Source organism: Sciurus carolinensis, chromosome 10 (assembly GCF_902686445.1).
Source record: "Sciurus carolinensis chromosome 10, mSciCar1.2, whole genome shotgun sequence".
Taxonomy (NCBI): Eukaryota; Metazoa; Chordata; class Mammalia; order Rodentia; family Sciuridae; genus Sciurus; species Sciurus carolinensis.
In genome coordinates, this window is record NC_062222.1 from 26,000,706 (window position 1) to 26,016,933 (window position 16,228).

Genomic DNA, 16,228 nt, shown 5'->3' on the forward strand with positions numbered 1-16,228 from the left:
AAACAAAAAACACCTTTCTGAACCACTGCAACTCTCCCTTGCGTTTCCCCAGTCATCTTCAGGATAATCCCTTCTATATACACTCCCTTTTTCTTCTTTGCAACTGATAAGAGGATAAAGAACAGGGGACTGAAAATATGTGCGAGCATTTGACTTGTACTATCTCCTATTTTCTTACTTCTCTTTTTACCCCCTTTCTTTATCAAGTGCAGCGGTGGCTGCTACCGTTTGCCAAGCGTGCCTGTCTTCTCTCTCGGATTGGTTAAAGCACTGACAGCTCGGATAGGGATTGTAGGAACTGAAGCTCCACCCCCCTGATGGCCCTGGGACCATTCATAAACTAAATAACTCCAGGAAACCGAGAGACAGAGAGAGAAGGGGGGGGGCAGAGAAGGAGAGGGAGAGAGGGAGAAAGGGAGAGAGGGAGAGAGGGAGAGAGGGAGAGGGGGAGAGGGGGAGAGAGAGAGAGAGAGAGAGAGAGAGAGAGAGAGAGAGAGAGAGGAGAGAGAGAGAAGGGCGGGGGTGGGGGAGAAGGGGAGGAGAGATATCAGAGGGGAGGAGGGAGAGACGCGACTCAAAGTGGAATCTGCACAAGCAACCTAGAGCAGAGGAAAAACCCTGAATCGCTACTACTACACGCCAGATGCAACGCAAGCAACGACTTCGTCACACTAAAATAGATTTTGTTTGGGCCGAAAGTATAAATTACGAAGCAGAAATGAGTATCAAACAACTTCCAGTGATTTGCACCTAGAGAAAGACAGGAAGAACCCACTACAAACAAACCCAATTCAAACAACGCCTCCAGTAGGAAAAGAGGGAAACTGCGACAACACGACCCCCTGAGAGGAGACCTACACGCTGAGACGGTGGAGCGTCTGCAAACCTCGGAGAGTGCTGTGGAAAGAGTTGCACTTCGCTGCTCTCTGGACATTAATTACATCCCTCACTTTCCTTTTGGGGGAGGGTGAGTAGGAAGGCATCACCTACAGTGAGTGAAGAAGTCCTACCAGCGTGGGAGAGAAGTTTTAAGAATGAACCACTGAATGTTTCGCTTTTATTTTAAATTTACTCTGGCACTTAAATGACTTCATTTCCAGATATCTGGGCAATCTCGACTGCAGACATCTAAGCCAAACCTCTCGGTAACCTTAATTTTTCTCTCGCCGCACCCGGCTTACCTATCTTCTCCTGAACACCGTCATCTTTATTTACTTATCAAGAGAAAGCAGAAACAAAGTCCCAACAGGCATTTTTCTTTTTCAAAAAAATTCATCTTTCTAATTTTCTGCAGAAGAAAAAAAGGTTTTGGAAGAGGGAAAAAGAAAAAAGACAAAAGACAAAAAAAAAAAAAAAAAAAAAAAAAAACCAAGCCGGCTACAGCATCAGCCGGTCATCCCAGGTGGAAAGCCACAGTGCAAGTGGGGCTTAAGGGGGAGCGCACCGCCTCTTTCGAAAGCCGCAGGGCCACCACTAGTGTGTGAGCCTTGGATCCCTCAACGTATTGCGAGACGCCGGTGTACAGCCCGGACCTGTGCCCCAACATGATCGCCGCTCAGGCCAAGCTGGTTTACCAGCTCAATAAATACTATACTGAGCGCTGCCAGGCACGTAAGGCGGCCATCGCCAAGACCATCCGAGAGGTCTGTAAGGTGGTCTCGGACGTGCTAAAGGAGGTGGAGGTGCAGGAGCCTCGCTTCATCAGCTCTCTGAGCGAGATCGATGCTCGCTATGAGGGGCTCGAGGTCATCTCGCCCACCGAATTCGAGGTGGTGCTCTACCTAAACCAGATGGGCGTCTTCAACTTTGTGGACGACGGCTCGCTGCCGGGCTGCGCGGTGCTCAAATTGAGTGATGGGCGGAAGCGGAGCATGTCTCTCTGGGTCGAGTTCATCACGGCGTCCGGCTACCTCTCTGCGCGCAAGATTCGCTCGCGTTTCCAGACGCTGGTCGCCCAGGCAGTAGACAAGTGCAGCTACCGGGACGTGGTCAAGATGATCGCCGATACCAGCGAGGTCAAGCTGCGCATCAGGGAACGCTATGTGGTACAAATCACGCCGGCGTTCAAGTGCACCGGGATCTGGCCTCGCAGCGCGGCACAGTGGCCTATGCCCCACATTCCCTGGCCTGGCCCCAATCGGGTGGCGGAGGTCAAGGCCGAAGGGTTCAACTTGCTCTCCAAGGAGTGCTACTCGCTGACCGGCAAGCAGAGCTCGGCGGAGAGCGACGCCTGGGTGCTACAGTTCGGGGAGGCAGAGAACCGCCTTCTGATGGGCGGCTGCCGAAACAAGTGTCTCTCAGTGCTCAAGACGCTGCGGGACCGCCACCTGGAGCTGCCCGGCCAGCCACTCAATAACTACCACATGAAGACGCTGCTGCTGTACGAGTGCGAGAAACACCCGCGGGAAACGGACTGGGACGAAGCGTGCCTGGGCGACCGGCTCAATGGCATCCTGCTGCAGCTCATCTCCTGCCTGCAATGCCGCCGCTGCCCGCACTACTTTCTGCCCAACCTCGACCTCTTTCAGGGCAAGCCACACTCGGCCCTGGAGAGCGCTGCCAAGCAGACCTGGAGGTTGGCCAGGGAAATCCTCACCAATCCCAAAAGCCTGGACAAACTATAGGGTGCTGGGGACTGTTTGAAAAGCCACACAAACGGGCGTGCTCTCTCATACACACACCCCACCACTCAGCGATAAACAACGGAAACTCTGGACACAAACTTTTATGTAAGTCACTTGAAACAAACAGGAATCTGACTGAAGACCTTTCTTAATTAAGAAGCAAACAAAGAGAGCAAACCAACCAAAAAAAAAAAAAAAATCACATTCTTGCACAAAAGTGATCGTTTTCTTCCAAACAATGTGAATTTAAAAGATCACATAAAAGAAGCAATCGGGCTTTGCCATCAAAAAATGAAACCCAAGGTACATTTTCAAATCAATGTATAGTAGTTCTCCCCTTTTCCTTCTTTACACATCTCTCTCCTTCTCGTTCCTCTCTCCCTTTCTCTGTTTTGTTTTGTTTTTGGTTGCCTGAATGTTGTCACCAAGTGAAAAAATTATTTAACTATATGTAAAATTTCCCTTTTAAAAAAGTTTTACTGATGCTAAATGTATCTCAGTGCCAATGTCAGATTGTGCTCCTCCCTCTCTTGCACCTCTACCCTTACCCTGAGACATCTTGTTGGAAATAGTAATAAAAATATGACTTTACATTGTAATTGACTGTGGATTGTTCTTAAATGAAGGCAGGTGAGATCACTTTCTAATTTACAATGTAAGTATGTGAACTTGAGAAACTAAATGCAAGAAGCTTCCATTTGAATTCTGACTTGCAAATTTTAAAACATAACATTTTATAAAATTAACTGCAAAAGTTCCAACGGAAATACTTAGAAAAAAAGATTAATTTTACTCAACTATAATATATTTGCTCCGTAGATTTTAAGATGAAAAATAATATTTTATGCTTGAAAAAAGAAAACCATATGGAAATTGATTTTCATCCTAATTTTCAAAATAGAAAAAACATTTTCACATTAAAAATAAAGAGATTTGCTTTATTATGCCATGTTTTTAAAAAATCCAATAGAAAGGAAATATATATGGACTTTTTCTGAATAGTTAATGAAGTCAGTTGGTACTTTTCCTTCAACCATTTGTCTTCTTCAAACTTTAAATAATAAAGACTTAACAAATGAATCAACCACACCAAAAAGAATAAAATGATTAGAGCAGTATTCCTCTCCTCCAGCATATGGTAATATGAATGATTCATATTTATAAAGTACTTCAATCTTAAAATGGATTAGTGCTAAATGCCACAGTTATGATAATTTTTATCCAATTTCAAGAAGTATTCTGAACCTGCTTATATACAATTTAAACAAAAAAGGTCTTCATACCATTTTTATGATCAAAGAAAAAAACATTCTGAGAATTTACAAATAGAAAAAGTACCTTCCTCCTCTTTCTGCTTTTCTAAAGTAACAATCCAATAAACTTATTTCAGTGTTTCAACTTTGACAAAGTTTTTTTTTTAAATGCAAGGAAATAACTTTGGGATATAAAATAATCAGTAAAACAAAGTATTCTAAAGGAATTGGTTTGCCTTCTTTATGCTGGAGGAAACTATATACTCCATTAGCTTTGCAAATGTGAGGCAAAGGTACAGAATATGTCAGATGTTTCCCTTTAATATTTATTCTTTGAACTAGCCTAGTTTTTAATTTATTGAAAAAAAATCCATGAATGAGAGATGTACAGGGAAATGTTCTAGAAAGCAATTTTAAGATCAGAGGAAGAAGTTTGAGTGGGGGAAGTGGTATATGAAGGGATGAGCAGCAGGATAGCAGAGATGGATGAAAAACACAAGGAAGCTGCTCAGAAGTCTGAAGTCTAGTTCACTTGACAGAACAGGCTTAAGTTGTAGTTTTTCCTGGCAAAAATTCCCTGGTAAAGATAGTCTTGTGATGGAAATACAAACTTTGATCTTATCAGTTCTGAAATCATCTCCAACCTTGTATATTAGATCTATTTTTCTGGTCTCTCTCCCTGTAGATAAAATACAAACTCACCAATTCAGAACACTCACAACTTTTTTTTAAAAATAATAACACAAATTTATTCTCTGGGTAAAATATTCTAAATTTAAAGAACATTTTCAAAGTAAGCAGCGGGTACTTGCATAAAATAATATAAGGGCACAATGTTAAAATGACTCTTTTTCCTTTTCCACTCAGAAAAGTACTTACAGCATCAGACACAGAGCTGCCTCCAAATGTCCATGAAAAAGTTACTAAGTCTTAACAAGGAAAAAAAAATGTGCAAATTCAGTATCTTTTCTTTGTTGTTATTCAATGCAGGTGTCAGAAAATATTTTAAAAGAAAAACATGCCAGCAACAAAATGTTCTTATTCACAAAATACCTTAAAGCATCATTGCCTAAACAATATCAAAATATTCTTTCATAATTGGCTGAAAAAATTTTGAATATGAACTGGCAGGAGTATAATTTATGGGATGGTAGGCAGGATATAGTAGTGCAAGATGGTTTCTATGACTGGGCTAAAAGATCCTGAATTTCACAAGCAACAGTGAAAGAAAATTTAATTCAATGGTGCTGTACAGAACAGATCAGAGACCCGCCTCCCCCCCCCCAAAAAAAAATATATATATATAGCTTTCCCTAAAGGAGCAAATAACTTCAAAGAATCTAATCTTGAAGACCAGCAAGGGTTTTAATTTTGAGAACAATTCATTAGACACCTTTAAACTAATTCAGATTTTAGACTTTAATCCATGTGTGTTCAAAAGCATAACAGAATGTTCTGAACTAAATCTCAGCTTCTATTTGCAAACTACCAGAAACTAAGAGTTTAAGAAACTCTGGTAATCTTCCCTTCCTAAAGAAATTAAAACATTTCCAGACATTTCAGCCATGCAACAAAGTAGAACATTTTTCTAAGTGATGTGATTTCAGATTAAAAAGTTTTCTGAATTATCTAGCTTGAAACAATCTGTTCCATCATGGCCTTCTTATACTGTCTACCAAGTCCTGTTTTAATACAGGCAGCAAGATGGAAACAAAGTACTAAAAATAGGCATAAGACAAGAAATTGTTTGCAAAGTTTTTAATGAGATTATAACATTTTCATTAATGGCTATTTTGAAATACTTCCAAATCATTAAGGTTTAACAATTCATATATGATTTCAAAACCAAAAACACCTCCCTAACCAATAAACTTAGAAAGTGTAGGTATGCATATAAACATACAGACTGAAAAAAAATTGCAAATCGCGTCACTTTCTACAAGTTGCTTATTTTCTCATTTTTAAAGAAACTCAGAGCAAATAGTAACATTTACCTTCAGGAAATAAATGTAATTTTGGCATTGTGACTGTTAAGAAATACAATGTTTCTTAGTTAAAAAAAGAATAAAGTTGCCTCAGTTGGAAAAGTAATCAGAAATATATTTTAAAAGGGAAATTATATTTTCGTTTAAGCATAGGAAATTACGCAGTGCCTTGTAAAATCTACTATAGGTAATGGGAAACAGAGGTATGATACACGCTCACGCAAAACAGGCTTGCTGCATGCAGGACAGAGTAGTCATGGGGACAAAGCAAGGAGAATGATATATTGGTATTACATCCAGAAAACATAAAGGCTAAACAAAGTAATTCCACTCTCAATCTCACTAAATTTTGTAGCTTAATTCACCCTAGACCCATTCAGACAAAAATAAATTTACAGACAATGTTCCCTGATCTCCCCACCTCACCAAAGAGCTAATGATAAATGCAATTAAGTGAAAATTGTTTTTGAATCTAAATGAACTTCAATAATCTAAATGGCAAAAGAATCAAACTTAAAAAGATAACTGCCTTACATCTGTACAGAGGCAATTCAGCAAGAAATGTGAACTAAGCCTATGAGACTTTGCCAATACTAATCTCACCTAACAGCAGCCTACCATTCTGTAATAAGAAAAAATGAAACCACCTCCTCATCTCACCTTGGGGTCGATTTTCTTGAAGTTAGGATCCTCTTCATCCACCTCAAAATAGAGTTCGGAGGAGGTGACAGAAAGAGTGCCCTTTACTACAACAGAGGGGGCCACAAGCTGAGCTGGTGTGCTCAGGCTAACAGGACCTGCCAAGAGGAAAGAATGAGCCATATAAGCTGGCATGACACTTTTCAAAAAACTGAATTTGTCCCCCCAAAAAAAATTTTTTTGAAGAATTAAAAGTACAAAAATGTCTAGTACCAAAATTCCTGCTAACTCCTTCTATACTTTCATATCCTTCCCATTCCAAACCTTCCTCTGAAACTGCAAAGTCAGGTTTCTCATACTAGAAGATTTATAACAGGCAGTTAATGACAACTGTAAACTAGGATGCAATTACTTTACAGAGAGTATGCTAAGCTCTGGTCTCATCTCTAGGCAAAAAGGTGGCCCTGCCTAAGTAAGTGCATCTACATTCCATTTATAAAACAAGCCTCAGGCTATCAAACAACATGGAATAACAACCAGGAGCAAGGAAGCCTCAATAGGATTCCAAGGCCAGAGGTGAGCTTAGAGTTTGGCTGAGGCATGACTACAGAAAAGATCACTAGCTTATTAGTGAAGTGGGAAATTCTCTGATAGACCTTCCTTATTCTCAGAAAAAGATTTTATGCCAGGTTTACACAAAACCTCTTCTGCAACAACTTTACCCCAGGAAAGACTGGTTAAAAATACTTATTTTCTAACTCTTCCTTTCTACTGTTAAATATTGTTCAATGCTTCCAAATCTAATATCAGTGTAGTTCAGGGACATTGGGAGTAAACAGCTGGAGGGTGGGTTTCCAAGTGAATGAATTTTTATTGGAATAATCAAATCTCCACAGGGCTTATCAAAGAGACAAATCAGACTGCTACTGAAAACAATAGATTCACTACAGATAGAACAGCACAAAGTATATTAGATCTAAACCTAAAATAAGGAACAAAAATAATAATTATATAATATATAAACACTTATATGGAGAAAGATGCAGAAAGAATTTGAAATTCTACATCAATTCATCATTGTACAAATTCTATAGAAGAAAACTGCCAAAGAGAAGATTGGCATTTATAGTTCTGAATTAATATAGTGCCTATAAACAAGGTGCACCTATTCAGGTAATCAATGAGTGAATAAGTGTTTCAAAATTCAGATGAATTGACATTTCCATCGATTGTTAGAAGGGTGATGGTCCTTAATCTCACATCAATCTTAATGTGTGCCAGTAGGACAATAGAAGGGATGCTCTGCAGAGATCAGAGCACGTTTTGCCCTCTATTCCCAATGTACAAATACATTGTGTTTGCAGATGGGCAGCAGATAGCTGCAGAACAGCCATGATTTCCCAAAGCTCATCCCTATAAATGGATGAAATAAGCAGCTATGTGTTCTTTTGCTGTCTCCTTTTGCCCTCTGTACATTAGCATGTAATCCTGAGAAGAAATAACATTTTTTCAATCACTCTTAGACATTCAATTATAGGGTAAGCAGACAGCTGCAGGAGCTAGGGCAGCCTAGGTCCTATAGAAGACCCCTGACAATTTCCACTTCATTTCTAACCCACACCACTTTATTAGCGTGGATTACTTCTTAATCCTATTGCCATTGTCAAGATTATATAATTAAACTCCCCTTTCACCTCTATTACTGTATGAATGTATTACTAGTAGCAAGAATAGAGGCAAAAGAAAGGAGGAAATGGGTAAGTGAATGTGAAGGAAAAGATTAGAGAATAGCAGTATCCACTTCCCCATTCCCACTCCAAATCACTTAACAATATGCTCAAATTAATTTCATTTCACTTTACAGAAAGGCGTATGATCATCAGAGAAGATAATCGATTTCTATTTTTGTTTTTCATTATCAAGCTGCATCATAGCACAGGTTGTAGATATATAACCAAATAAAAGCTTGCCAATGACAGTTATCTTAAAATCATGAAAATGGAAGAATACAGAATTCTTCCATTAATACATAATACACCCACAGAAATGGTGGACTCTTGCAGACTTTCCTCCTTGAGGAACAGAGCCACAGGCGTTAAAGGAAATAAGCCATTTAATGAATGACTAAAATTTCAGGCTAAACAAGAGAATTTTTCCCATAAGGGAAGTAAAACTGAGAATCTGCAGAGTGCAAATCAAAATTTCTACATCAAGCAAAATATGTGAATCCCATGAATAGCCATGGCATTCTTGGAATTGATTTTTTGAGTGAGTTAAATGTATATGGAGTATGTTCACTAAGACTTGTATATCAAAGTAAATAGCTCATCTGCCTCCAAGCTTTATTTATAAACCAATCGGCAGAGTTTCACTTATAGCCTTCATTTTATAGAGATTTGGTATCTCCCACAGGATGGGCAAAGCAATTTTGCTGTAGCTGCTTTTAAACTTTTTTCTTTTTCAGTGAAAATTATACATAAAAGAAAAAGATGAGGAGGGTAAGGACACTAAGTAGAACAGAAAAATAAAGGAGAAATTGTAGAAGATGAGGTGGGGGGCGGTGCTGGGAAGAACAAAAACAATCTCTAATTAATGTAATTGTGGGTGTAAGCTTGGTAGTCCTAGTGGTCACAGCTGAAAAAGTAAGTAATTAGATGCTCATTGTCCCAGACCCCAGCTGAAATATCTGCACAACCACTGAATTACCGGCAAGATTCTCTAAATCTTTCTCATCCACGGATGATAGAGTATCGTCGTCGCCTTCCAGAAGGACCTCGTTTTCTGAGTTCTGATTTCCTAAAGCCTGACTCTTGATGGACTGTTTTCCTTTAGCAAGGATATCTTCATCTGCAGCTGAAATGAAAAGGAAACAAAGCTGTCCATCAGCATCGGGAGGAGCACTCAGGCAGAGGGGTAGGCACTGAGGTAAGGGCAGGTGGTCAGGGATGGCCCAGCTTTTATACACAGAGTCACCCGCAGTGGGGAAAGTAACTGCGATGGCACATGCACTCCTTCTGACAAACAGGATTCCCCAGGCTAGTGTAATGTTACCCTGAACAAGCACCCTAATCCCATTAAATCTGACCCCTGCACAGCTCACCCAGACTTTTATTTACTTATATTTAGGGCCAGAGAGGCTTCCAAAGCAACCACTTTTTTTTTTTTTTTTTAATTCGTTAGGAAAAATCAGAAGTTAGTTTGGAAAACAAATATATTTAACATTATAAATAAGAAAGACTGATTAATTCCTCCGAGTGATACTATATTGACAAAGATTTTGAAATGGCTGTGGAGGGGAATCCACAAATAAGAAGGGTTAGAACTAGGAGAGATTTGCAGCCAATGAGAAATCAAGCCCAGACCCTAAAGCCATATCAGACACTAATAAAGACACCCAGCTGCATTCTCTCTTTTATTCCCTCCTCCCTCCTTCACATTGCCCTCACTCACATTTTCACACATCTACTCCCCGCCCCTTCAGCCCTTATACAAATATCCGAGAGCAAGGCCATGCACAAACCCAGTGGAGGCTCAATATTCCCTCCTCCGCATGTTTAAACTAAAGGGCTAAGGCACCCCGGGGGCAAACATAACAGAAGGAGCGGGAGGAGAGGCATCTGGGCAAAGGGCCTCTTGCGGCCTGACTGGAGCAGCCTGCGGAGAGCAGCAGCACCAGACTCTGGCACTGGGACAGGCAGTGACTGCTAGAAGAAGCAGGGGAGGAAACACCGATCTAGGCGCTAGGCGCATAAGAATTACCAGTCAAAACTGGAACCAGAAACAGAAGCTGAGGTGGGACTGGAAGAACAGGGCGGAACTCTGAAACATTGACTACAAAACCCCATGTCCCTCTCCACGGCCACTTCATTGCTTTGAGCAGGTTTCTTTTTAAGAAAAATGGAAAACCAGATATGGTTTATGATTTGTAAATGCTCATATTTATCTTTCCCTAACCTTATTTTTATTCTTTAATGGTGCCACACACATGGGAAAGTTTAGAATCTTCACTATTCCATGGGCACTCTGGTTTCCAGCAAGGGAAAACCCCAGAGTTACAGCACCTGACTCAACCGACTGCAGCCATTGATATGGAAATTGGAAGGCCAGGCTTTCTGCTCCACTCTAGCTTCTGCCCAAGCTTAAAGCCAAAGGATACAGCAATCGGTGTGCAGTAATATGGCTAATATTTATCTGTATAAGACCGTCTAAATATTTAAGTAAGCTGCACATGTGTTATCTGGTTAAACTTGGCAGTTCAAAGATTCTTTGCATGTAATAGCTATGCCTATATGTAATATTAAAGGTAAAAGGTTTTTTTTTTTTTTTTTTGGTTTGTGTGTGTGAATTTACCATGTATACCATTTTCATATAATACTTATAGCACTAAAAAGAACAGAGGGGTTTTCTATTAAATAAGGAAGTCGTGGGAAGCAGCTTTCTGTATTTACTTTTGAATACACTCAATAGGTAAACAAAAATCGTGTTTTCTTTCATACCCACATATAGCACGGTAAGTTGCACAAATATGAAGGTCTCAATAAATATTTGAAAAGTTAATATAACTAATTAAAATATTTTTTAAACCTACAGAGAAATATATCAATTAATCACTAATATTTAGGAAAATAACAGTTCCTTAGCCCAAATAAAACTCTTTCCAATTTATAATCAACTTTAGTAAAATAAACTAGTCACTGGGACATACGAAAGAAAGCATCATCTTTCTTACGTTATATTTTATCATTTGCTAGTTACATCTTAGCACAGAATCAGTATACTATTTTCTCTTCATTTCCTTGATTTATAACTTCCTTCTTCAAAGCAGAAATACTAACAACAAGGTTAATATTACATAGCACATGTGCCAAGGAATGTTCAAAACACTTTAACTCATTTAATTCTCACTAACTTTCTGTTAATTCCTTATTTTCAAATAAGAAAACAGACTCAGAGAGGTTACATAGTTTACCTAAGGTAAAAGGACTCATGACAGTAGGAATCAGGATATAAAAAACAAGCCTTGTGGTGCCAGAATCTTGGCTCCTAACCACTATGCCATACTAGCACTTAGATGTAAGGAAGGAAAAGAAAACAAAAACCACAGTGCAAATATAAAAGTACATGTAATTTACTATTGTTAACTAATTCTTATTTTTCTCAGTGCAATTTAGAAGTTACAACGGAATCAAAATGAATGAGAATTCTAAAAAATCATTTCCAAACCCAAATTTGAGAACACGTGTCAAACACATCACAAACAACTAAATTCAACACCCTGCCTACTACTTTCTTGTGATCACTACCATAGAGATCCTGAAGTAGATACCAACTTACTTGAAAAAAAAGGAAACAAAAAACTTTTGCAAACATTTATAAAAATTGAGAATCCGCAGTAGCAATATGCAATCACTTAAAATAACTCAATAAATAAATTCACATTCACTTAAATGACCACTAAAAATATAATGTGTTATTCCTTCCAACTGGGATTTAAATTTTTAAATATGTTCTCATCATGCTGACTCATATTAAAACAAAGTAACTTTTGAATTAAATAGTGTCATGAAAAAAATGTTTGAGTGCTGTAAGTATACTGTAGGCATACAAACACCCACTTTAATTTATTTATTTACATATTTTTACAAGCTCAGATTCTGGAATTGTTCAACCTCAACTGAAAAACCTCTTGTCATAGAAAATATGCAGCTTACTGATATTTAGAATGGTTTTCCTGTAATTAACTCCCCCTTGAGGATTTTAAGTTAGCAGCAGTAAAATTACCAACAGTACTCTAATACACACCACATGCGCGGTGCTCAATTCTCAGTGGTCTAATAGCTTTCTGCTAAGAACTCCCCCCCCCCCCAAATTACAACAAAACTTTCCCAAGCACAAAATAAAAGGTAATTATGTTTATGTGTTCTGGGGAAAAGTATATTTTTAACTTACATTTGCCTTATACTCAACTATTATAACCAAGAAACTATTTTGATATCTTCTTTGAGTATATTCTATACTTGTCTAAAATTTTAACTGGATGATGTCAGAGCATACTTTTGATTTAGTTTTAAAGTTCAATTCAGATAATTTCTGCTAATAAAGTTATTACTGAACAAGATCACTGTTTACATTTTTTCATATAATTATTAACATACTATCTTTATCTTATGTTGTCTTTTATTCTGGTTTATTATTTACCTTAATAATTAAACTGTATTAGTACCAAAAAAAGTGAAGAAATTTATCAAAAATGCTATCTTTAAAACATGACTTTTAGGGAAAAAAATAACAGAATGAATCAAACAACATTACCCTATGTAAATTTATGATTACACAAATGGTATGCCTTTACGCCATGTACAAACAGAGAAACATCATGTATCCCATTTGTTTACAATTTAAAAAAAAAGATACTTTGGAGAAAAAAAAAAACATGACTTTTGATTCAAGGCTAACAGCAATGAGAAGTCTGGGAGAGAGGCTGGTTCTCAAAATGTAAAGATCATATTCTTTAGAGAAAATGCTCTTTTGACATCCAGTAAACAGGAATCAACAGTCCAAGTCACAGTAGAAGTCAGTCACTTTGTTTTAAAAAACAAAGACTACTACTGGAATAACAAAGTAACTTCAAATGTACATAAAACAGATATGGGTTCCCATTCAGTGTAATGTGAAGCATATACCATAACTGTATTCTGAACAAGGACACATAATAAGGAGCCCACAATGACTATCCTATCTAATTAAATCCTCTCTATAGTTTATGCCATTTCCTTAAGGTTCCAGGTCAAGAAAATTTAGTATAGAAAAATTACTGAAACAAGAAAGGATAATTAAAAAATAAAAAGCCAAGTGCATATCCTAATGATCATGGGCTCCCCAAAAGTTCTGGATATAGAACCTACTATACATGGATCCTATAAAGGCAGCGATACTATCTGATATTACTACAGTTAAGAGACAATGTTCTGGGCTGGGATTGTGGCTCAGTGGTAGAGCGCTCAGTGTGAGACGCTGGGTTCAATTCTCAGCACCACAAAAAATAAAGGCATTGTGTCCACCTACAACTAAAAATATATATATATATTAAAGAGAGAGAGACAGAGACAGAGAGAGACAATGACCTGATTTAGGATCTTTACATCATCTATCATCCCTAGAAAACCAAATGAGTCATCTGTAGCATTCCATACATTTATAAGAACATTTTAATCTATGTTAAATTCTCCTCTACATATCTCTTAGCATTCATATTCTCTACAAAATAAAAATGTCGTGAATTCAATAGAATTCTAATGCTAAAATGTTTCAGTATTTGAATTAAAACTGATCCTTCTACCATTTAAAATAGTTTTATGTGGCTTTAATTTGAATATAACATTCCCATTATAATTAACAATGAATTTCAGAAGATATCACTGTACACTGATATGAAAATCTGACTAGTCCTCAGATAAACTGGGCCTTAGTCCTTTACCTATCAAGAATTACATCAGTCCTTTGTTACATCAGTTTCCTTATCTGGAAAGAATAAAATTAGACTAGACTTTTGCCTTGGTTCCTTCCAGATCTAAACGCTCTGATCATAAATAAATGCCAAACTGGCCTCTATGTATTAGGAGTATAGTAGGAATTATAACGACAGATTTCTAATAAATTTTACACTATAAAATGGAAGGAAATGCCCTCAAGAATCAAATACCCATCTCTGCTGCTGCTAATTTTCATAAAGATTATTTAATCATAAGAAGAAGTATTAATTTTAATTTTAAAATATGACTCAGTTTCTGCAAAGTTAAAGGAATCTCCCATTACAACATGACTTTTATAAATAACCACTTTGGAGGGTCTCTGTTTGAAAAATTACCCAAAGCTCTTTTCCCCAAGCAAGTTAATGTGAACTTGGGAAGGGCAATTAAATTGTCAGAATTAAAAAATTTGTTTTTAACTAGAAGGTAGCCAGAAGTAGAGTCATGGGGCTGGTATTGATCGCCCAAACAGAGAACATCACTCTTCAGGTATTTACTCTGCCACCTTCACACCAGAGGCTTTCCTTCAAATCAAATCCATCTATAAAAAAGATGGCTCTTACTACTAAATACATAACTGATCTCCAATGACACTTCTATTTAGATGTCTTCCTTTGAAAATGATAATATAGTTCAAGAAGTTCTAAGATTCTACATTTGTAAAATGTCCTGTCTCCTTGGTTAAATAAATTATAAATAAAAGTAAGAAGTCATAAAGCAACACAGAACTCACAAACCATCCACAGAAATCTCTATTTTAAATTCAACAGTGAACCATACACTTTATTCATGCTAAAATATAAATGTAATTACATTTTTTAAATCACATCAACTGTTTTGTTTTGCATACATGATTTTTAAAGTTTATTTTCACAGACTCCATGTTTTAAAATGTATTTAAAGATAGAATTTCATGGTTAACAAAATTTAAATTGAATGTCACTATAAGTTTTTATTTAATAAAATATATTTTAAAATTAAGCTCTTTGCCTACAGAATGTATTAGTATAAATTATGCTGACATCAAACAATACCACAGTAAAATCTATGTGTTGAGTTTCATAATTGTCCATGTCCCTATTATTTAAAGTAACATATATACTATATATCTCTACATATATACACACACAAAGTATAGTTATAGCTTATATATTTTTTGAAAAATATTAAGTATGACCTCCCTCCTTAATTTTAAGAGGACTGAAGCACCTCCTACGTATTTGGTTATTTTTTTGAAAATACATATTTCAGACTGGGGTCGTGGCTCAGCGGTAGAGCACTTGCCTGGTGTGTGTGAGGCCCTGGGTTCTATCCTCAGCACCACATATAAATAAATAAATAAATGTCCATTGACAATTAAAAAGATATTTTAAAAAATAAATATTTCACATTTAAGTTATTGCTTTTAAATTCCTGAAATGTATGAAATATCAATCATCATAAAATTTGTGTAAAATATTAATAAATTGATTGAAATCATATAAAATGCTTAATTTTGCATCTATCAATTTTAAAATGCACAAGAAAATAAAGATAAATAATGTACTAACTTTTAAATTACTATCTAAAGTAATTACAGTAAAATCTACTTTTAAACAGTTCAAAAAGGTCTTAATAGTAAAAGCATCGTTAATAGGTATCATTTTTTAGCCAACATTATTGCAGATTCTTAGAGTAAAAATGCTAATACAATATTTTTATTTTAAATGTAAAGTTTAACAATGAAATTAAAATTTATTCATTAAATGCTATTAAAAACTCAATATGGTTGAATGTACTATTTTTGATGAGAATGTATTTTTTAAATTCTGCATTAAATCTACACCACAATTTTAAAATCAGTTACTAATAATCCTCTCAGGATGAAGAATTGTTTTGTGATTTTTATAAACATGTCCTCCCTTTCCTGACATAAAAGGAAATTTTATAAATATAATTTTATTGTCATAGACCTCAGAACTCACAATTAACTGTTAAATGACAGTTTAGAAGACAGAAAAATCATAAGTAAATTTCAATTTTTAAGTGTACTTGGTAATATCAGTGTGGCTGAAAAGGATAAAATTGCAAATAAGCCATTTTTTTTAAAGTATCATTAACACTCCCCCCCAAAAAAACTCCAAAAATAGCAAATCAAAAAATATGTAACTGAAATCTATAGTACCACATAAAAAGTATATGAACCCTAAAAGCAAAAG

General features: G+C 36.7%; 2 protein-coding genes across 2 annotated transcripts in view; one reads left to right on the plus strand and one right to left on the minus strand.

Moving 5' to 3' along the window:
• Positions 1 to 16,228, minus strand: part of Lrba (LPS responsive beige-like anchor protein) — a 703,692-nt gene that overhangs the window by 266,832 nt on the left and 420,632 nt on the right. The window contains 2 exon segments of the mRNA XM_047565822.1: positions 6,523 to 6,659; positions 9,208 to 9,354. Of these exon segments, the coding sequence (XP_047421778.1) occupies positions 6,523 to 6,659; positions 9,208 to 9,354 (284 nt within the window).
• Mab21l2 (mab-21 like 2) lies at positions 1,325 to 2,863 on the plus strand. The gene has a single exon (XM_047565823.1). It carries the CDS (start codon positions 1,545 to 1,547, stop codon positions 2,622 to 2,624), a length of 1,080 nt encoding a protein of 359 aa, XP_047421779.1. The 5' UTR covers positions 1,325 to 1,544; the 3' UTR covers positions 2,625 to 2,863.